Genomic DNA, 22,775 nt, shown 5'->3' on the forward strand with positions numbered 1-22,775 from the left:
CCAGTTCATGAACTAGAATTGCGCAATCTGCCACAGGCAACCTTGAAAAAAATTTTATAGTGTTCGCTCAAACACTTTGTATATGACTATTCCTTAGCGTATAATTGTACGCTAAGCTGAATTTTAGCTGTTCAGCTGTATCTACAACCGGTTGCAGTGGTAGGCCAACAGCGCCATTTGCGCCATTTTGCTACAGTTCGACTTGCCTGCTCCTTGCTGCGCCCGCTCAAGTGCCATTCGCGCCAACTGCGCAAAAGTGCGGTATATTTGCGTTTTCACGGCAATGCGATGGTTTCAGTGGAGTTATGCAACCAGTCATCGACCGATTTTCCGGACTTTTTGCTATGACCACAGCTCCGAAACGGCATTGATCGAAGCCACCACAACCGCCATCTTGGTTATATCGCCGCCTCTAACAGGCGCACTCGCACGCAGATCCGCTGGCAGCCGTAGCCACTACCGCGACAACGCTAGGCCTAGCTGCTTCGACATTCGATACCAAGCTTCTTGCTGTTCGGTGCCGTGTTTTCTATTAATACAATTCAACGCTGTTAGCAATGTTGCCGACTCCGCCTTTGTAATTCTCTCCAATGGCTTCGAAGCTCGGAAAGCACAACACGTTGCATAATGCCGGTTCCCGAAAGTCAGCTTCGCCTCAATAAAGCAGTGTTACGCGGTGAAACATACGCGAAGTATTGCGGTGAAGCACACCAGAAGTGGGAAGAGGCAGTTGAGGATGGCACACAGTATGTATTCCTTAATTATACACGCGTGCACCGCTGTCCCCTGTCACGTTACGAGCATCGATACGCCTAATAATTGTGCTGGCAGACCTTCAGAATTATTTCGGAGCCGATCGCCGGTTAGCCACTCATACGAACATATTAGCGGCAAACTTTCCGCAACAGCTTGTGGAAAGCTTGCCGATTGCGTCGGCCAACATCCAAGTTTCGCCATGGCGCACTGCCTTGGCCGTTAGGTTTAATCGGTAGTGCTTCGAAAGGTCGGTCGAGTATTGGCGAAGGTGATCTCCGTTTTATTTATTTATTTATTTATTTACTTATTTGTTTTCGATACCCTTAATCGCCGAGGCATTGCAGAGGGGAGTGAGTGACAGCATATAAACAAAGAAAGGAACAGAATGAAACATGCAGCGTTATACAGTATTAGCGACCAATTGTAACAGTGAAATAAAATATAACAGAACAGTACTAAACTAAATATAACTGAACAGAAGTAAACATAGCATGTTATGCAATACTAGTGCCAAATATGAGTGTAACAGCAATTTGGGAAAGGGAGAAGAAAAATGTGAAAAAGCAAAAGAAATTGCAGGCATGGTGACACGTGTAAAAAGAAAAAGAAAGGAGTTGGGAGGAGAGATACACAAGATAATCAAGCAGGGTTATCACAATGAAGGCACGCAGATAAAGAATGGGAAAGAAGAGAATGATCAGAAATGGAAACAATATCGTCAGGTAGGTGGTTCCAATAGTTTGATGAGTGCTGTATGAAGGAAAAATAAAATGTGTTTGTGTTACAAAAAATGCCCTTAACTTTTTGTTATGGTCAATCCGGGATGAGCGATAAGTGGGTGGCGTGATAAGCTCGGTACATTGTGAGGAATGATGGAAGACCTTATGAAAGAGGCAAAGGCGAAAGTACTTGCGACGCAGTGACAGAAATGGACTCGTATCTATTTGCAGAGGCCACACGACACACAGGAAGCCGACAAACCACCTCACAATGGAAGTGGGTGTACGGGATTGTGCAAACATTAGTCTCCACCGCCATCACAATCTTTGCAACACACCATACGGAGGCATCTCATCTCATTTATAGACGCATTGTCTCTTGTCGAGCTTCTAGCATTGTTATTGAGCATAATACACATCTAGTGCGATAAAGCACATCAAAGCACATCTGTCATTTGGAATTCACATAAAACATTTTCCATCACTTTTTGTCTTGTGCCTGATAGTGCAAATTGTTCTAGCTCATTTGTACTTTTATGTCTGTCTTGTGTCACAGGCAAGTCAAAATTTTATTTGTTTGCAAAATTAAGCTCCTTGGCTACCCAAATAAAAATGTTTGCAACATACCATGCGTTATGTACCATCTGTGGGAAGGCAAGCTTAATTGGTCACTGCTTGCTTTGTGTCTTGCTTCACTGTTGAGCAGCACTTACTGATTGTACAGTAATAACAAGATTTGCCAAATGCCTACAGATTCTGTAGAACCTTGGGCAAGTTGGTGTAACATTCTTTTTCAACAGCGCAAAGGACAAGGACAAGATGAGTGCACATACACAGTGCTGTGTATATGCACTCGTCTCATCCTTGTCCTTGGCGCTGTTGAAAAAGAGCCTACAGATTACTGCTGTACTGCTCAAAGTGTTCCAGAAAGACAAATTTTTCTGCTCCGAAACTGCTCCAAAATGCTGCTGTGACTGCTCCTAAACGACAATTTTTCTGCTCCAAAAATTGCTCGAAATCCTAACCTGGCTGTACCACCAGTGTGGTTGCAATAGCTTAAAAGACTTCTTTCACACATCATACGACATAGCAGCTACATGTTCCCTGATCAGGGTGGTCCACTGATAGTGTGCACACCTGAAGGTGTGGCTCATCCTTGTGGCACACTAACCATTCAAGCTAATGGGAACAGCCACTATGCACTACAAACTATGAAGAGCTTAAATAGTGCTGACTGAGACACAATGTCTGCCACAAAGCATGGTTCTTCGTAACTTGCCACAGAAGGCAATGTGCTTGTCACATCAGTGACCATTCAATGTACTATACAATGCTGGTCAACAACAGACTTTCAGTTTCTGGTGGTACAAAGTGACTGGCCACGGCACATGAGTAAACACATGCCCCTCGCTGACAGCACTTGGAAGCATGTGGCACTGTTCTACCAGCACTACCAATTCCATACCTTGCACCTGTGTAGTGCAACATTACTTCCACTAGCACTGTGACTGGCATAGCCTGAAGCAGGACCCATGATCTCTGTGTCAGCCTTGAATGTGCCATACTACATGGCACACACAGGGTGGTAACATGCTTCTGCATGTATGTGTTTATCTATGTGTGAGACCCTGTATGTGCAGATGTTACTGTCCCGTATAGGTTAATGGAAGTATGTTAGCGGTGTTCTTACTGCTCAGGGCACTTCCTGGCATAGTTTGATGGTTTGTTTCATGATGTTTGTTAGAATACAAGTGACCACATTAAATTTAACCATGTTTAATTACTGGCAGTGGAATAAATGAAGGAGCTGTATTCAGAATGTGGTCATGCTGTCTCTTTCAATTGTCAATGTGGAATGCACAATCAGCTTATCAGGCTCTTCCTTCCTCTAGGGTAACATCGTTGGCTTTAAGGGTGAGCTGATTCACATGTACAACAAGAACCGGTCAAATGTGCATCCTGAATACTACCAGGCAGTGAAGGAGAGGACCAACATCCTTCTCTTAGGAGACTCCCTTGGTGACCTTGACATGCTTGCTGGTAATCAGCTACAGGAAGTGGTTCTTCGCATTGGCTTCCTTAACAGCAGGGTATGTAACTATTAATGCTACTGTTACTTTCCTAAACCTAGACCAACTCATACTTAATGGGCACCAAAGAAGGTTTAGTTGGATGTTGCATATGGGTAAGGCCCTTAGTTTTCAGATACAACCTGATTTCTCCCTATTTTTGCCACCCTGAGCTGCTTTGATGAAAATTGAGTTGAACCAGTCATCTCTCCTAAATGTGTCTTCCGGTCAACATTGTTGTCATCTGGCATGTTTTATTTACTGCATACTGTAGTCCGAAGACCAAGTAGGAGGGGTGAAAAAAATTAGCATAATGAACGAAACTGAACAAGTTATACAACAGAATATAGAAAACATTACCACTCAAAGACAAGCATAGACTAACAAACATGATTAAAAATACATTGGAGACAAAAAATTGCACAACTCTGTGAAAGCAATTTTCTGTGCACAAAGAAAAACCAAATACAAGTTAGTTCATGAGTTGTCAAAATATAGACAAGAGTATGGTGCTATCAACAATGTAGTTTACATGAACTGATACATGTATTTTTCGAAGTCAGGAAGGCTACATTCTGGAAACAACATTTGAAGGCAGTGTGTTCCATTTGCTGATGGTACGCAGAAAAAAATGAGTGTTTGAAAAGGTTAGTGCATGCGAATTATAGTGTCCGGTCGTTATTGTGACTATGTCTGGTCTGCCGGGGAAAAGTGGGAGAAAGGTATATACCAACATTGATATTAAACTGCCAATTGTGGAGCAAGAAAAGAAATTTGAGCCTGGCGATAGCTCTTTGCGGTTCCAAGAGTGGGATTATAGATTATGCATTATAGATTAGTCTTACTTACCACTCTCCTTTGAACCATTTCTAGCTTATAAACATCCTCTTTAATATACAGGTCCCAGGCCACAGATGCATACTCTTGGCAAGGTCAGAGAAAAGTATTATATGCAAGAAGTTTTATCTGGGATGGCATGTTCTTTAGTTTGTGTCTAAGAAATCCAAGTTTTCTAGAAGTAGATGAACAGACATCGTCAATATGGCTACACCATGATATAGTCGATTGGTAATTGTGGCGCCCAACTGTTTAAAACTGCCGACTTTGACCAAGGGATTATTATTTAATGTATACCTAGATGTGAATGGACTAATTTTATTTGATAGTTCCATAAAGACCGATCTCCTAATGTTAATCCCATTGACCAGGTATTACACCAATCATAGAGAGAACTTGGGTTGTTCTGCAAACACTAGTGGTCCTTTCTACATTTAATTCGCTTGTAAAGAATGCAGTCATCTGCAAAAAGTTTTAAGTTTATGGCCGAGGTACCTGCTGATGAAACGATGTCATTGATGAGATAAAAAACAAGGCAAGGCCAAGGACACTACCCTGGGGAACTCCTGTGGTCACAAGCAGAACTTAGAGCTGCAACCTTCGACTTGGACAAACTGTTTCTGGTTGGTGAGGTAGGAGCAATTCCAGTTAGATTATTGGGCAGACCAATGCTAGAAAGCTTCATGAGTAGTTTACCAAGACAGACACTGTCGAAGGCTTTTCTAAAATCTAAGAAGATAGCATCTATTTGGCCACCCTTGCTATTGCATAGTCATAAATACTGGTGACAAGTTGGGTGGTAGTCAACAGGCCTTTCCTAAAACTATGCTGGAAGGGAGTCAAAATATTGTTATTTTTTTCTAGAAAAAACATTATGTAATGTGTATTGATATGCTCTAAAAGTTTACAGAGACCGAAAGTTATCAATATAGGCCGGTAGTTTTCAACATTCAGGTGATCACCTTTTTTTCAGGACAGGAACTATGTGCACCCTAAGCCAATCATCAGGAAGAATTGAATCGTTAAATGAAGAATGAAAAAGATGGGTGAAGGCATGTGCAATAGTTTCAGCATACTGCTGCAGAAATACATTCCGTAGACCGTCTGGACCAACAGAAGATTTAGTCTTAAGTTTCAGCAACAAAGAAAAGACACCTTCGAGAGTTATGAAATCGGTAGATATGATAGGAAGGTAATTATTACTCGTGTCAGTGTGGTGTTCCTGAGTGAATACTGAGTGGAAATAGCAATTGAATGGATTTGCTATTTTGGTGGCATTACTGACAATATGGCCGTCCACTGATATCGCGGTCAGTTTTTTGTGCTTGTCACTGATGTACCGCCAGAATTTATCAGGGTTATTTTTCAAATAGTGAGGGAGTGAGTAGTTGAGGTAGCTCATCTTGGCTTCGGTTATCCGAGCTTCAAGCTGATTCCTCAATGTAGTAAGTCTACAGCAGGTTTCTTTTTCTTCTTTCTGGTACATCTTAGTCTGCGGTGCAAATGTATTTATTATATCTCTAGTAACCCATGGTTTATTTTTATTTTTCCTGATATGATTTGCTCGGCACAAATTTGTCAATGCAGTAATGTATGGGAGTTTTCATTTCATTCCAAACAGTGGACGCATTATCAGGAAGATTATCACATAAAAGCCACAGATAACCCAAAATGGCCTGGTCGTCAGCCTTCGAATAATCCTTAACAGCATGTCTTGTTTCCTGCCTGTGCACCCTTTTTTTCACCAATACAGAAGGATAAAAACACTGCTTTATGATCGGAGATGCCATCTTCAACGAAGACTGCATAACTAGATAGATTAGAATTTAAGAACACTAAGTCGAGTGTAGAACGGTCATTGCCAGCCTCTCTGGTGCACTCGGTAACAATCTGTACAAAATCAAGCATCAAAGCAATGTCAGCAAGCAGGTTCAGAATTATGTCAGAGCCAGAATCTTGAACGCGCCAATGAACATTGGGTAAGTTACCATTGCCTGCAAGAACCAGACGATCATTTTTGAACAGGTACATGTGGTCATATAACTTAGATATTCGGGCATTGCTAAATGTGGTCTGTAGACAACACAGACAGTGAAGGAATAACCCCAGCAGTTTATTTCAAGAAATAAACTTTCGTAGTTGTGATACTGTTCTAGGAGCAGAGCACTAATGTCATCTGTAAGAACTATTGCTATACCACCTCCTCGAGAAGGCCAGTCACATATGAAAATTTGGTAGGTTGGAGGAATTGGAACTCAATCCTTTATATCTTCGTGCAGCCGGGTTTCTGTAATTACTGTAATGTGAGGATCGTTGGCGAGTAGGAGGTATTCGAGCTTACGAACTTTATTCGATAAACTTTGCACATTTATGTTAAGCACTCACTTCTTTGAAAGCAGTTTGCCGAGAGCATCATTCTGAGCCTGTAGCTTGCGGATGAAGAGCCACACGTGCATTTTTTTGTTCATCCCAGAAAAAAAGTTTACCATCAGTTTTGATATTGTCGTGGATAAGAGTGACCCATTTCTCGCTGTTGCATTTGGTTTTTGCACTTTCCCAAAGTAGGCGGCCCTTGTGCAGTGTGCACCGACTGTAATCATATTGCATAAAAATATTGGAGCCCTTCAGTTCGTTTGAATTTCATGAGATCTCTCGTTTCCCTTGGTAATATTAAAAGTAGGCAATGACAGGCCTACTTGACCCTGGCGGTCAAGATGGTGAGTTCGGACAATAGATGTGCACTTCAGATGAAGCACAAACAAGACACCAGAACAGTATAATTATGCTACTGCCTCATTTTGGTCACTTTGTCAACATAATGCAACATAAAAGATTCTTGGCAAGATCCCAATGACAACTACATAAGGTGTTCAAAGCAGGGCTTATTCATAACTGTTATAGAGTAGTGCCATGGTATGGAGTAAAGCCACAACTACATGCATGCGATTTTCGAGTGACAGTGACAAGCGACGACAATGGATGACAAGTTTGACCATCATGAAGGGCAGTATGTCGCCAGTTTCTGGCCAGCCAGAAAACTTAGCCTGTCACCCGGAAGTCCGCGCAGTGGCTTACAGTGACAGGTAGCAACATGTCAGCACTCAGGCCACCTGCTTCAGTATGAATTCGCTATTGCTACTTGCCCTCCAACATGTCAGCAAAATATAAATGACAAAATTAGGCTTTGCGTAGTCTCATCTCACACTTATTACAAAAAATTTTGCGATGTTTAGGCATTATTTTTTTAGATCAGATGTTTGTTTTGATGCCATAGGCCTAAGGTGCAAGCGACAACTGCCGAAGCGTTTTGATTTGAACTGACCAGATGGAGCCACAGCATCTAGCGCTGGTGATGTAAACTTTTTTTTTTTTTCTCACTGACTATAACAGCATATTTAAATTATATGCAGTAGAACCTCACTGATACGTTCCTGTTATGTACGTTTTCCCGGCGCCAACGTTCGCAATCTCAAATACAAAAATGGCCCAATAGAGTTGCGCTCATCTTTTTACCGGTTCATACATTCCCGGAAAACAATTTTTTGGTACCAACGTTCATTATGTTGCCAAACTGCGATCGTATACGTTTTCTGGCCCCTAGATCCCGTGTAACTAAAAAAGTGCGCAAGACGCACACGATCGAGACCAGCATATGTACCTGCCCACCGCGGCATCTTCACTGCAGTACTCACACGGCCGTCTCGCTTGAATATGCCGGCTCGTACTCAGTTTCTCATTTCTGTACCGGCAAATCATCTCCGGCGGCGTCGCATGCGGCATTCACACCTATCACCGCCAATCCTATTGCCATGTAAACATATTTGCCTATCTGTCTCACAACACGTGGTGCTGTCAGAAGCATAGTACAAGCTTTTAGTAGGCGATAACCGAAACGCGCCACCGTTCCCTGCTGCAGACTGCGATTGTCTACGTTTTCCAGCCACTAGATTCCATGTGAACAAATAATAACAGCCATTCCACTCTGTGAAGATGGAATGGCAGCGAAAGCTGATGACAGTCAAAGCTCTCAAATGAAAAGCAAAGTGCTTTCGCTGCCATTCCATTTTCACAGAGTGGAATGGTTGCCCGAGCTCGCGATTGTCGTTTTCGTTCAGCATTGCGGGAATGTTCTTCGTCGTTATAGTCGCTTCGCGCCGGCGCTCCTCGTAGGCATGTTGTTCTTCGGGTGTATGAACTATACGTGTCTGCCCCATCGATAACACAGCTGTTTTTAGCGCCGATACCACTCCTGCTTATATACTGCGATAACCTTGACGTCACACTATTTTTCACGGCGAGCATTCTAATCTGTTCTAGACTTTGACATCTGCACCGCCGCAGTGCACCCGTACGGGATCACACACACAAAGCAAACAATGCACAACTGTGTATAGGTTTGTTAGAAGTCGCTAAGTCCGTTTATGTTGCCGGATGCCGAAAAGACTACGGAAGGTTAGCCATATACAGGTCTCACTGTAAAAAAGGTGCCAGGCGCGTGCGATTGAGAACAGTCCGTCTCATGTGAAAACGACGGCGCACAGTTTCTTATTCCGGTACCAGCAAATCTCCGTGCTCCACCCGGGTCGTCGCACGCCACACTCATAGCAATCGCTGCCAAACCTATTGCGATAAGCATCTTCACTTGTCTGTTTTACAGCGCTTGGTGCAGAGTGCCATTGGTAGCGTACTGCACGCTTTTAGTAGGCAATAATTCAAATGCGCCACCGTTCCCTGCTGTAGGCGGCTCAATGTGGGCATCACGTTTCATTTCAGCAGCATCCGGCGTCGCCCACCAGCACGATCTCGTTTCGGTTCCCATCGCGTCGCCCTCTTAAAACAACACGCAATAGGAAAATAACAAAACGCGTCTCGGGCCGCCTGAGCACGACCAGCTCGACGCGCGTGGGTGTCTTGTGTCGCAACGATCTGCGCGACGCTTCGCGTTACGTAGATGTCAACAATAGTTAAGTTTGTCACAATTCTTTAGTTAGGATCGTGCGTTTTCTCGGTTAGTACGTTTTTTTCCTCGCGGTGTTTCCCAAAACGTGTGAACGAGGTTCTGCTGTATAGTATAGACTGGTTAAAGCATTTGTGTTGTGGTACATTTGCATTTTTTACGAGTGTATGGTTGTACTTGATCACGTAACAATGGAAATTTGTCGCTATTTGTTTTGGCAATGTCATGTCCATGTGGTTGCCTCTTAAGATCTCCTTCATGAGTAGTGCCCAAATGGGGCAATACTAAAAGTCTAGCACCAAGAAGTAAATTAGCTTACGTAGTATAAAAATTAGCAACCATTTCAGAAATGCTACCTCGACTACTTGCTTGGTGACTAAACCTTTTTGGGATCAGTAACCAGGTGTGTGGCTAGAAGTCAATGAGAAACAAATAAAAAAGAGAAATGACAGCTGAGAAATACTTGTTAGAATGCACATGACTTGCCCATGAAAATGAAATAATACATTGTGCCCTACAAAAGACTGCTCGTAATTGTTAGCAACTTTCATCGGTAAAAATTATTTGGAAAAGCACAAATTCTGGATGTATATTGTAGAAAAAACCCAGTTGGATCTTTTATACAATAGTTGGGGGCTCTCTGTTTATTGATCCTAAAAGCAGCCACCAATTTTGATTCCTGAAATTTTGATAAATGTGGAACCCAAAAACAAGGAGTCTTTTGTATGCAGTTTTACACGTACAACCACCCTCAGAATATTTTGAAGCACAGAAAATGAGAATAAGTTAAATTGTCTCGCAGCTTCACTACATAGTGTGAAATGTATGTCAGAAATGTGATGGTTTTAGTGAGAAGTATCTACTCTACTTTTTGGTTGAAGAACCTGTACCTAGGCTGTGAGGAAATAGATTTTACTTGGATCCCGCATGCCGAAAACTTTTGAGGGAGGGGGTACATATCTAAGCAGTCATCATAATTTCGCAGTCAGCACCATCACTTTTCCTTATGTGCAGATCCTGTGCCACCTCATTCATTTATTTATTTATTTATTTATTTATTCTTTATTTATTTTATTTTTTTAGTGGCACATGAATCTAGTGACACTCTTGTTTCTTGCATAGCACTTCCGGGTCACCTCCGGAGACAACCGGGGATGAAATTCAAAATAAACCAGAAAGAAATAGAAAAACAATACAATAGTCCTGTACGAAATTCATGGGTGTCATTATAGATATATCAGAGCATAAGTTTAGTTGCAAGTTGAGTTACTAAATTGTCTGGAATAATTAGAATTACTTAGAAATCACTGAAACGACTGGGGAGGAAAGTCAAAATAAATCGGGAAAAATTTTTTTAAAAGTAGTGCAGTAGAATATTCATGGGTTTCATATAGATATGATAGCAATGCATAAGTTTAGTTATAAGTTGAGTTACTGAAGTGTCTGGAATAATTGGAATTAATTAGAAATCACTGATATGACCAGGTATGAAATTCAAAATAAATCAGAAAAAATGTTAAAGAAATATTCCAGTACGAAATTCATGGATTTCATTATAGATATGATATCAGAGCATAAGTTAAGTTGAGTTACTGAAGTGTCTGGAATAATTAGAATTACTTAGAAATCACTGATTACCGTACACCAAAGCACAGAGTCGTAATTTGAGAGACCCACCATGTGAGCATGACTTTGGCGAAATTCCTGGAAACCTGGAAGTAGAAAGCGGAAGTAATGGCGTCACTAAGGACATCGCACACAAGCAGGTGGCATGATATTTAACTTGCTAATTAATGGAAAACATTTGCCTCCAAGTTTGGTTTGTGCATTGTGTTTGTCTAAAGTTAACCTAAAGAACACCAACGCCGAGGTGTGAGTGCCACTAAGAGACACCCAAGTCAAACATTAGATACGCCCACCACTTTTTTCATTCTAATTTCGGTTGTGGAAACCACAGTTAATGCAAAGTATTGTTGAAAATTTGCAGCTGGGCACTGGGAATTAATTTTCGAATCAGAATCAAGTCAACTTGCAGTGTTTTCTTAGTGCATTGGCACCAATTTACCAAATATCAGAACATTCTGCAACTGTTCCCATTGCAACCAAATGAATGGTGCACATTTTTTGCAAGTGCAACACTTGTATACGCACATTAGTGCATCACTGCCGCACAATTGGCATCTATTTAAGGGAAGAAGTGTCTCAAAAATCTATTTTCATTAATGATACAGCTAACTAGGCAAATTTATTGTATAGAGTTTAATGTCTCATTTCTTTTGTTTATCGTTACTGAAAATCTTGTTTAGTTGTCTTTCTGTGCCTCTTGAAAGGTGGAAGAAGTCTGGTGTCTTGTGCAAGTTTGGCTCTTCATATTCCCATACCCGGTATGAAATTTAGTTTGGAATACCTTGGAACACGCTTTAGAAGAGTCAAGCAAAATAGAGTTGTGTTCAAATATGGTTGTCTTCAAATGTTTAATGCCGAATGGCTAAAAAGTCATTGCACCTGGTATTTTCATCATCTAAACAACAAGAAGGGAGATACAAATGTAAAACTTAACAATTTAGCTCAACACTGTGAACAACAAGACAATGCTTAGATTTCAAAAAGCCCTCTCTTAGCCTTGGCTCAGGCCTTACGGAGCTTCGAGAATACATTCACCATGGAACGGAGGTATTGGTTGTCAATTTTTTCCCGTGCTGTCAGAAGGGAATGCTGTAGGCTATTTTAATTATTGTGGGGAGTTACGCAGACATTGCTCTGAGCACAGGCGACACAGGAAGGTTGAGTAAGCCAGGTAAATAAGAAGGCTACTCTTGCAAACTGATGAAGTTCGGAAACTTAGAGCCGCGCCATTGCTGAATCACCTTGACCTTGTGGGCAGACGCAGAATCTTGCTTGCCTCTCTGCAGTCAGTCTTTGAAGTGAGACTGGCTCCAGGGCAATAACGTCTCTTCAGAATGTTGTTCAGGTAATTCACTTCCTGGTAGATAAAAATCAAGGGTCTCTTGCCAGTCAACCATGACCTACACCACATTCATTCACTTCTTTCTCCAATGGAATCTCACTTCTGTCATTTTGGAAGCTGAAACTTGTTCAGTGTGTAATTGTTTCTCGTCAGTGAACGGCACTGTACCTTGGCATTCCTGAGAGACGCTTGAGAAGCGTATGACACTTGTTAGGGTGGTTTGACTTCATAAGATCATCCAAAGCATGCGTCTTCTGGAGTGTGATTGAACGCAAGCACAGATAGCATTCTGTGATGTTTCTAACTAAACCCTGAATCATGCCAAGTCTGCTAATTGATAATTCTGACCATTGTAGGAAATGATGCAGTACAAGGTTCTCCACTCCTAGCTCAATGCCAGACTGTATTAGTCTCCTCAGTGAATCAGAAAGTAAATTGGATTGTCATGTGGAAAGCGCCAGTGATTTCCACAATATTTTTGTGCCAGCTCCTAAACATGGAGAGCAGAATGACCTTGGTCTGAATGCATTTAGAAACTGTTACCTTGAAAGTGTGAAACTAAGCAATATCATATTTTACCAATTCAAGAAAAAAGATGTAAAGAACAAAAATGTAAAGTTGCAATATTATCCAACAACTACAACAAAAGTTACGCCTTGTAAAAATCAGGTGCAAGGACTCCTTGGTCGCCTGGTATAAGCATACATTAATTACGAAATGGAGAAAATTAATAAATTTCATTTTGTTAATTATGGATTTGTTGACTTTGTGTTCATCAAAGCATATAGGCCATCTGTGCAAGCAGCATTTACATAGATGGCCCAGCCTTTTTATTAAAGTGAACTTTGAAGGCCCTGTATAACTTTGGGATTGTGGAAGTATATCATTTCAGAAAATCAAACTGTTGAATTCAAAGGGACGACATGGAGAAATGCTGAGCATATTGGTTCATTGCACTTCTAGGGATACCTAACATGTGACTTTTGCCAAGATTGAGGATTTCTGTGCCCAGGAATTGGCATAGAAGTGAAAGAGGAGCAGACACAACACTGTGAAATTCCCACACCAACAGTGTCTACCCATGGCCAGTTATCGATTTATTACTAAAATAGTTAAACTGCATTCGAAGATAAAAGTCAACCTGGTCACTTTAGCGAACTCTTCAAGTACAAAAATTAATCTACACTTGAAAACAAGATGTCACACTGAGGGACGTTGGTGTTTTGTTTCAAGTACAGAATTTCAATACAGGGATGTTTGGTCATCTTATTTTCTGCTAGCAAGCCATATTTTCCACAAAGAATTGCAGAAGAAATCTAGCCTGATTAAGTGATGCTCTTCTGTGCCTTTGTGAAACCTGCAACTGAACAGCCTCTCTCTTATTTGTGCTTGAGACAAATACAGAGTGACTGAAGTACACAAGGCTGTAATGCAAGAAATGACATAGAAGTGGGGGGGAGGGGGGGTACGCTTTCTTTTTGTTTTTGTAACACTGTTTCCTCTTTCTGCTACTATGAAAATAAATTCTAGAGCACAAAGAAATCCGTCAAGAAGTTCTCACTTGTGATTCTACTGCCTTAAAAAAAGCATTGTAAGCAGCTGCAGATGTTGCGTGACAGAACTGCTTGTGAAACGACTGTGTTGTTATCCCTTTTGACACTGGCCATTTAGGATGCACCGTATTACATGTTCACATCTTGCAAGATAAACACATGATCTCTAATGTGTCATTTACTCTTAAAAGAAAGACACGTCAATGACGATTGACATCGAAGAAATACAAGGTTTTCATGGATACATGAGCGTACCATGTGGTTTGCTCATTTTCTTTTTAGTTTTTTCCTTTTATTTTTCTTCTTTCTGCACTACCTTTTTCAGGATCGGCCCACATATTTAGACTGCACTGTCTCTGGGATCAGTGCACATTTTTCATTAAGTTACGCTTACGGTTCTGCTTTTGGGCATGTGTAGTTTGAACGAGAATAAAGTATTTCATACCCTACCATCTGGGCTTAATTTTGGCCTTTTTGCACTAACTATGTATTTGTACTGTTCCATACATATTTCTACACTAACATGGCGAGTCTTTTTCGTCGTCCTACGTGCACTAGAAGGCCTCGGAGTACCTTATTTTGATAAATGTGTTCAGTAACTGGCAGCCAGATACCCAAAAACCCCAAATCGATCTCCAAGGAAGATTGTGTCTTCAACAGTTTTGTATGTGATGTCCTTTTTGTTGTATTTTCGCCAGTTTTTGTTGGCACCAAGAAACATGCAAACAAATATTCTAACGGAAGTGTGAAACTAAGTAGCCCTCTGGCTAGGCATGTGGTTATTCAGAGGTGCACTGCTTGGGAAAGATTTTGCATAGAGCACTGCGCTTGCTTTGCAAGAAAGCAGACAAAGCAAAGAAATAAAACTGTACATTGAGAGAGAGAGGAAAAAGATGGATCAATAAAAGGCAGGGACGTTAACCAGAACTGAGCCCGGTTGGCTACCCTGCACTGGGGGAAGATAGAAGGGACAGAAATATTCAGAGAAAAAGAGAAAGTCTGCTGTGAATATCAGCGACGCAAGTTTTCTGCTCTATACTACAGACAGTCCTCAGTCTCAATCATAGGCAGTTACTTTAAAAGTGCGGAAGAAGACAGCATGTGACTGGCAGGTATCAAACCCACAACTTTTGTGTCGCACTAGGCTATCATCAGTAGATGCACATATTTCACATGAGCACTGTATTTTAATGAATCTACTGGACCGTTCTCATGTTACCCTCATCGGCTTCTTTGTCTTTATCGTTCAGATTTTGTGGATTGCTGGAGAATCCACTTTTGTTCATTAAATTTCTATGTCATAGTATTTCCTTGATGCATTTTGTCAACATCACCATTTGTCATGTCAAAACCATGAGAAGTGATGAACAAAGGGCATTACTCGAGGAGATCAGTTGAAATTCTAGTGAAGTCGTAAGTGGCCTTGTTGATTGGTTATGCTGTACCAACTGACTACCATTAGTCATTGAGTAGTGTTACCCTATGTTATGGTTTTTTGTTACTGTTATTAGGAGCAATTATTTCACAGTTTATGCATAAATGCATCTTATATTACTTGATTCAGCTCATAGCTTGTACTAATTACTAATTACTTCTGTTACAGATCGAAGAACGCCTTCCACAATATTTAAATAGTTTCGACATTGTACTTCTCGACGATCAAACAATGGATGTTGTAAATGGAATACTAAGAAAAATTATCTACTAGTGCAATAGCTCCGGAGAAGATCAAGAGAGCTGCAAAGGGCTGCTACTCTGTTCTCAGCGTGGTGTCAGGCAAAGGGAAAGTGCTTATGAAAAGGCTTCAACAGCAGAACATGAAACAAGTTCGAAAGATGCGTGCCACAGTAATTCAACCAACACGGGCATCGTCATCTGTGGTAGCTGCTGCCAGCACAGTGCATGTGAGCCATGCATTGCACCTGTGGTGAAAAGCTACAATGGTCACACTGTGTGGCAGAACTCTCTACTGTGACTCTTCCACACCATGTTTCAGTTTCATAACTTGATTTGTCATCACATTTTTGCAAGCTGCCCTTGTGAATTTAAATGACAAGAGGTACAGTATATGCTTGAACTCTTAACACCACATTCAATTTAGTTTCATAAATTTTTTGGAACCTGTAAATTATTTGCTTAGTCTGTGTAAGCCTGATGAGGCCTTTCCATCCCTCCTTTATTTTATTAGCTTTTTAATTGCGTTGGCAGTCTAGTCCCACATTTTCTGAGCTTGCATCAAACTTTCTAATGGGCGTCCTGTGAGCAAGGTGTTGTTTCTGATCCTTTTTAAATCTCTTGGGCTACTTACATCTTTTAGTATTCATACCACATATTTCTTTGCTATAATGGATGCTCCTTTATGATTGCCTATACTGCATATTATGTTACAAGGCAGAAATCTGGTGGAGCTGCATTGTCCACTGTCTGCCGCTACAGCAGGGAAACTTGTGGATGCAAGTGCTAGCAAGTCTTGGTGTGTGTTATTGTGCTGTTATAGTAGGTACGCACAAAGTTTGTCTGTCCTTTTTCATGCACAAGTGCTGGGTTTGATTAAGGTTGTTTTGGTGCAGGGTGGCATTTTCTGCACCATACATTTTAGAGAGTGTTTTACAAACTCGGAATATTTTTTATTCCACCAATTTTTATTGTGTGGTCAAGTGTTTTAAATTTTAAAATATCTAGAAGGAGCTTCATATCAGCTACAGCATTGACAGCTTTCTGTGTGCCTGAGCTTCGGTACTGTATATTCACATGTATGTGTTCATGTGCAGTCATTTAGCTTTGGGTCGTAGTCTCTTGCAAGACCAGGTTCATGCATGTTCTGCAGTGTGGCAACACTGCAGAACAATGAAAAGACCATCTGCGGAGACCTCGCTGAAAAAGCCAAAGTTGTCCTCTTTATAGATTATGAGCCGCATAGGATAAAGCCCAGTCAATCGCACAGTGTACGACCATGGTTGTCTGACTTCACTGTGAAGAGTGGAAAGTATGGAAAGCAGGTTATTCACATTGTTCTACTGCACCTTCATGACCTGTCATGTCAAGCTTATGCTGGAGCACACTCCTAGAATGAAAAATGTTATCAGTCTGTATTGGGCAATATGGAGCTACAGCGTTTTGCTGGTTATGTCTACCATGCACAAATGTTCTCACCCTCACTTTTTGTTTAGTGCTATGGCAATACAACCTTGGACACACTTCAGCTTGCTTGGTGGCCAAGGCACATGCTGTATGACTAATGATGAGCCTGACAGCACATTATTTAGAAGCTGTTAATGTTGTACTGACTGCTGTTATTGAACCCTTCTCTCTCTCTCTCTCTCTCTCTCTCTCTCTCCCACTTTTTTTTTCTGCATTGCAAAATGTTGCTTCATCTTTGTTCAGTGTTGCAGCACAGTCGACAGGTACCATTGGCACGCTACACTCTCAGACAAAGGCACATCCTTTGGGGTGTATGTCTGCCACACAACAATAATTGTCATCTGCCTTGCTTGCGTTTCCCTTCTTGAAAATGCTGCGTCCGCTACTTTCCTGTCGGGAATGCTATGTCATGCTGATAATGCGCATGCCGTTCGTTACTGGAAAGTACCGGGCTCGCAGCGTTAAAGAAAGGAAATGCGGACAAGACAGATGACGTTTATTGTTGTGTGGCAAGATACAACCCAAACAAAAGGTGTAATTTTGTTTTAGAGTGTAATGTACTGCTTACTAGCATGTCCATTTCTGATTGCTCTTTTCTTGTGTTAACTGTGTTACGTCGCCTTTGTGAATGTTTTAAAGGCTTTGACAAATGAAGTTAAGGTCAGTGTTTTTAAAGCTAATTGGAAAATGCCATACAAGTATGTAGCAATTTCAGTGACATCTTTTGATGGAGTTCTTCAAACTGTCAAGCATTTTGAAAACTATCACCGAGTGTGACAGCAATGGAACACCACAATACTGTGACAAGCTGTGCCCAGTGCATCTAGAGTGCAAATGAACCTGGCGACACTGATCACGACATATGTGCCATGTCACACTGATCTAGTAGTTTTATCCAGCCATCGCATGATGGCAATGCCACACATAAAGGAATAAAGTGGTAATAGAAGAGAAATATTTTTGTGGTTAAAAATGTAATGCATATTACTACAGCTGAGCCACCTAGAATGTGCAACTAGGTGGCATTCAAGTATTGAAAGCTTGAACTGAAAGTTTCATGCAAGCTTATAAAATTATCATTTTTGTTAAGCATTTATGTTAGGACAGGCTCTGTCAAAAATTGTTTCGAAACATGTTAATTTGAAAACCAAATTGCTGAGCCATACTTATTGTGTTTGTTGATTCATTTAGTTTTGCGCCAATTGATTTGCACTGATGCTGCAAGTGCTGCACAATTTATGCATGTGCAAAGTAATTTGTCTTGTGTGCTGAAGCAGCGACCTTTTTACTCTGTCCTCACTGAAGCTTTTTCAAGACTTGGTCAAGATTGTAGGCTCTGAAAGCTTGGTGCTTGTGAAAGGTGTGACTTCCCTGTTAAAATCTAATGTGAATTTAGGATAGCACAAAAACTAGTAATTTAGCACAAAAAAAAATTGTGTTCTCAAGTTAGATTAGCTCAATGCTTAAAAGCCACACACTGCCTATAGATCATAATCTGTGTGCAGTTTTACTTTGTACACACTGCTGAGGCTTGTGCCAAGTCAGCAGCTTTAAGTTTGCATCTAAGAATTTTATGTGGCTTTTGTTTTTTTAAAGGACAAAAGGTTCATTCACATGTTGTTTTGTCTGCATATTTAATTTTTTCATTTGTTCCCAGTAGCAGCTTTACATATATGTATACATAGTTATCCCAACAATGCGCACATGCATCTGTCCACACAAGGTTGAGGTTAACATACTTGTGAATATTGTCACAAGCAGATTTGAGTGCTGTGCTTGTTTGTTTTGCCTGCACGTCTCAATTTTTACGTTTATTCCCCGTAGCAGCTTTCAATTTCTGTATGCATAACTATTACAACGCACAGGTGCATCTGCCCACACAAGGTTGAGATTAACGCACTAGTGAATACTGTCATGCGCACATTTGAGTGCTGTGCTAGCTTGTTGGTTAGGTTGGTTGCATTGGGGGGGGGGGGGGGGGGCTGGGAAATGACTGATGTCACTTTCACTGTTATTTTTTTGTCTAGCAGAACTTGTGCTGGGCTAGTTTGCACGTCTCAATTACAGTGTGAATAGTGCAGACACAGCTTCATTTGACTGTCTTTCTTTAAGTACACTAAATGTGCATGTGCTTGCGCCGTTCATGCTGTAATTTTTTTAGTATTTCAAAAGCTTTGTTCCAAGAAATGTGCACTTCGAAACCAACAGACAATAAAGAATGGTCATAATGAATCAACAAAATGGGTGTATATTTTTGTGGAAAACAAAATGTTGCACTAAGATCACTACGTTGCCGTTATCGGTAACATTTTTGAAAACTGCAAGCCTGTTGCTAGTTCCGAACTATCGTGAACATACATGACCGCGGCTCGCATGACGCACGCACAAACTGCGCACAAGAAAATGCAGCAGCAGAACTCTCGATGCAACACGTTCACATCATAATCAGCTTCATAAGGCAGCAGTTGACATCTTGTATTTAGCTTGGGCGCACGCCACCTTTAGTCTGCAGCGAGTCGTACACTTCGGCAATCTTTTTCTTGACTTCACGTTTTGCTTCGACGCTGTCGCACCTGTTCAAGACGCTAAGCAAGACGCTACAGTCGTACTTTTTCAGATATTTTAAACATGACCTGATGGTTCCCGTGAGCTTCAGAACTCTCAAAGTCGCCACTTGATCTTTGATCTTCTTCACAAATGGAAGCGCGGACAAAGTCAAAGTGTGCGCGCCTCTCCGGGTCCGCAGCAAAAAGACACGTGTGTGTGGGTTGAAAAACTTGATGGCGAGGTTGAACTTCGTGACGCCGAGGCCAAAGTCCCCGTGCAAGGTGTGCACAGCTTTTCTCACGCACGCGTAAATGTCTTTTTCTGCAACGGGGAGCTCCAAAATATGTGGATTTTGCCAGTCTTTCCACAATATCTCAACCAAAACATACCGGTGTTTCAGGCGCACCATGATTGACAGCGATAGCAATGACGATCCGAACGCCGATGAGTTGAGTGCTTAGTGTGGACAAATACATATACGGCAAATAAGTGTTTTCGTTTTTCAAAAAATACGCTGACATGAAACTCAAGCTGCTAGGACATACTAAAGTGATATCAAGAACGTGTGCGATGCCCACCCGTATTCACCTGTGACTGATCGCATGTCTCGGGACACCCTGCTCGGGACTCTCTCGAGGCGCCAAAACTTAAATATACTGGGTCCTGCACACTTCGTTACACACGTTCGAAAAAAGGTTGTGCGCCCACCGCTGCACTGTTCTTGCTCAAATCTTGCTGAAAGATCGCAATTTGGAGCCTACGTCGTTTAGTGTAACACTTGGCACAGTTAATTGACTTTTAAGAAAAAAGTGCACATTTGTCTGAATTTATGGGATGCGCGCTGCTACCGTGTGTGTGTGTGTGTGTGTGTGTGTGTGTGTGTGTGTGTGTGTGTGTGTGTGTGTGTGTGTGTGTGTGTGTGTGTGTGTGTGTGTGTGTGTGTGTGTGTGTGTGTGTGTGTGTGTGTGTGTGTGTGTGTGTGTGTGTGTGTGTGTGTGTGTGTGTGTGTGTGTGTGTGTGTGTGTGTGTGTGTGTGTGTGTGTGTGTGTGTGTGTGTGTGTGTGTGTGTGTGTGTGTGTGTGTGTGTGTGTGTGTGTGTGTGTGTGTGTGTGTGCGCGTGCGTGCGTGTACGACACAAGTTTATGCTTGTGTCGCTGCCTGCCGTAGCAGAAAGCAGAGTTTCGGGGTCGTGTGTTCCAGTATTTCAGGAGTTTTGTGTGTGTGTGTGTGTGTGTGTGTGTGTGTGTGTGTGTGTGTGTGTGTGTGTGTGTGTGTGTGTGTGTGTGTGTGTGTGTAAGTAAAATAATTATTTTCGAGCATTGGTTATGGAAAGATATATTCAAGAGAGCATTGTGAATGCACATTTGCTGCCGTTTAAGCTTGTAATTCAATTTAAATCCTTCTCTGCACTGATTGCCTTTATTTTAAAATAACGTCTACTACATGTAATGCTCTCAAAGAACGCTAATCTGTCCCTGTACACACTTTATAAACATTTGAATTACCATTTTAACTAAGCATCGCACGCGTAATCCGAAGACGTGGGATCGTTTCCCACCTGCGGCAAGTTGTTTTTTCATTCACTTTCACTGCCATTAATTTATCATTTCTTTTATTCAATTAGTGAGTAGAAGTAATTTCCCTTATGTTTTCCTTGGTGTCTTTGTTTGTTGGCTTTCATGATATGATTTATAAAAATCGGGCCCCTCGGTTAACCACCTACCTTCTCATTTTAACTAAGACAATTTTATTTTTTGTTGCATTGATAATTAAGATTTCTAAGTTCTCTGTAAAGAAATTGCATTTACTAAGGGCCCGCTCTATTAGCCATATTCATATCGACCGGCCATACTGAATCACATTTGTATTTATTAAATAAACTGCATTTTTACTGCTCCCTTAAGCATGTATGAGCCGTTATGCAAGGTTGTGTCTGTGTAGAGACAGGAAACAGCCTTTCCGCATGCTGTTTTATCTTGCTTAATATGCACTCTCCACACACTTCCACTCAGTTCTGCTGCCATTAGTACTATATGCAACCGTTTAGAGTGCAGTTTACCTGAAGTAATGGTGGTATTTATTGGCTGTATTCGGTCATGGAAATGGTATATCTGGTTTTTGCATATGGGTCCATACATTTTCATACCAAATACAAGTCTACTGGCACATATAAGATGCATATGCAGTGGAACCTACTCATGGCCTATGGAACAAGGGAAATATAATTGTATATTTGTTGCACTATTTCAGACAGACATGCTGATTAAATACACTGTTACAGCCAGCATGTACAGTATACTATGCTAGTACTGATCCACTAGTATCACAAAACAATGGTCCTTTCAGACTGAAAATGTAGATCTACAGGCATGGTGCTCGAACGTAGAGAATGGCCCAACAAAATTAGTGGACTGCAATGCACCATGTGTACTCAGTGCGTGCTTAAGCTGAACAGCTGTACTTGTTTAAACTGTAGCTTAAATTCTTAACAATAAAGGGGCATAATGAAAAGTCGCTCGTTCTGCTGCACATGCAAAGAGGCAGATGTCATACTTTGCATTAAAACCTACAATAATGTTTCGTTACCAACTTTGGTACACATTAAATTTGGTTAGTGCTGATGCCTCTTGATCACTAGAAATGCATGTATTTGCTCGAGCTTAGGTGAAAACCGTTGTCTTTCAGTTTACAAGCACCAGTTTACAAGGAGTGGGAGAACAATACATAGAGCACAAATACATTTCTTTGTGAACATTGGGATAACTATTTCGGTACGGGGTCTTTGTATTGACAAGAAGTACTTTGTCGCACTGTATTTATTACTTCTTTAAATGAATATCAATTGGGCATTTGTGCAATATATTACAGTGGCATGAAACCAATTAATGACTTGACAACAGATCATCTGGTTCGGAATGGACACAAGTAAGATGCTAACCACAGTCAAAGTGAAAATTTTACTGTGGTCTGCGTTGCCTTGTGCTTTTGTGGTGACATGTAAAATAATTCAACCTTCCAGGACCGTAAACATGGTAAGTAAAGCTAACTATAGCAGCTGAGCAGCTGAAACAAGACTGGACAATGAATGTCTACACCGCGGCTACAGCACTACTTGTCAAGGTGGCTACTAGCCGTAAGTTGAGGGAGCATTAGCTGGCTTGTAAAGATCTAGGTCTAGATTACAGCTTACAAAGGACGGCTACTAGCTGTGGCCTTAGGTAGATCAAG

At 41.3% G+C, this 22,775-nt stretch overlaps 2 protein-coding genes across 4 annotated transcripts in view; one reads left to right on the forward strand and one right to left on the reverse strand.

The window, feature by feature from the left end:
* Positions 1 to 19,082, forward strand: part of cN-IIIB (cytosolic 5'-nucleotidase IIIB) — a 31,374-nt gene extending 12,292 nt beyond the window's left edge. For 2 of the 3 annotated variants that reach the window (XM_075676784.1, XM_075676785.1), the window contains exons 7-8: positions 3,368 to 3,565; positions 15,463 to 19,082. In XM_075676784.1, the coding sequence (XP_075532899.1) occupies positions 3,368 to 3,565; positions 15,463 to 15,567 (303 nt within the window). In that variant the 3' untranslated portion in view covers positions 15,568 to 19,082. Of the gene's footprint in view, positions 1 to 3,367; positions 3,566 to 7,655; positions 7,731 to 15,462 lie in introns of all 3 variants that reach the window. The other variant, XR_012824957.1, reaches the window with a different exon arrangement.
* Positions 19,083 to 19,228: 146 nt separating this feature from the next.
* On the reverse strand, positions 19,229 to 19,998 carry Pop5 (POP5 ribonuclease P/MRP subunit). Its single transcript, XM_075676786.1, has one exon. It carries the CDS (start codon positions 19,954 to 19,956, stop codon positions 19,480 to 19,482), a length of 477 nt encoding a protein of 158 aa, XP_075532901.1. The 5' UTR covers positions 19,957 to 19,998; the 3' UTR covers positions 19,229 to 19,479.
* Between the last annotated feature and the right edge of the window lie 2,777 nt (positions 19,999 to 22,775).

Source organism: Dermacentor variabilis, unplaced genomic scaffold (genome assembly GCF_050947875.1).
Source record: "Dermacentor variabilis isolate Ectoservices unplaced genomic scaffold, ASM5094787v1 scaffold_12, whole genome shotgun sequence".
In the NCBI taxonomy this organism is placed as follows: Eukaryota; Metazoa; Arthropoda; class Arachnida; order Ixodida; family Ixodidae; genus Dermacentor; species Dermacentor variabilis.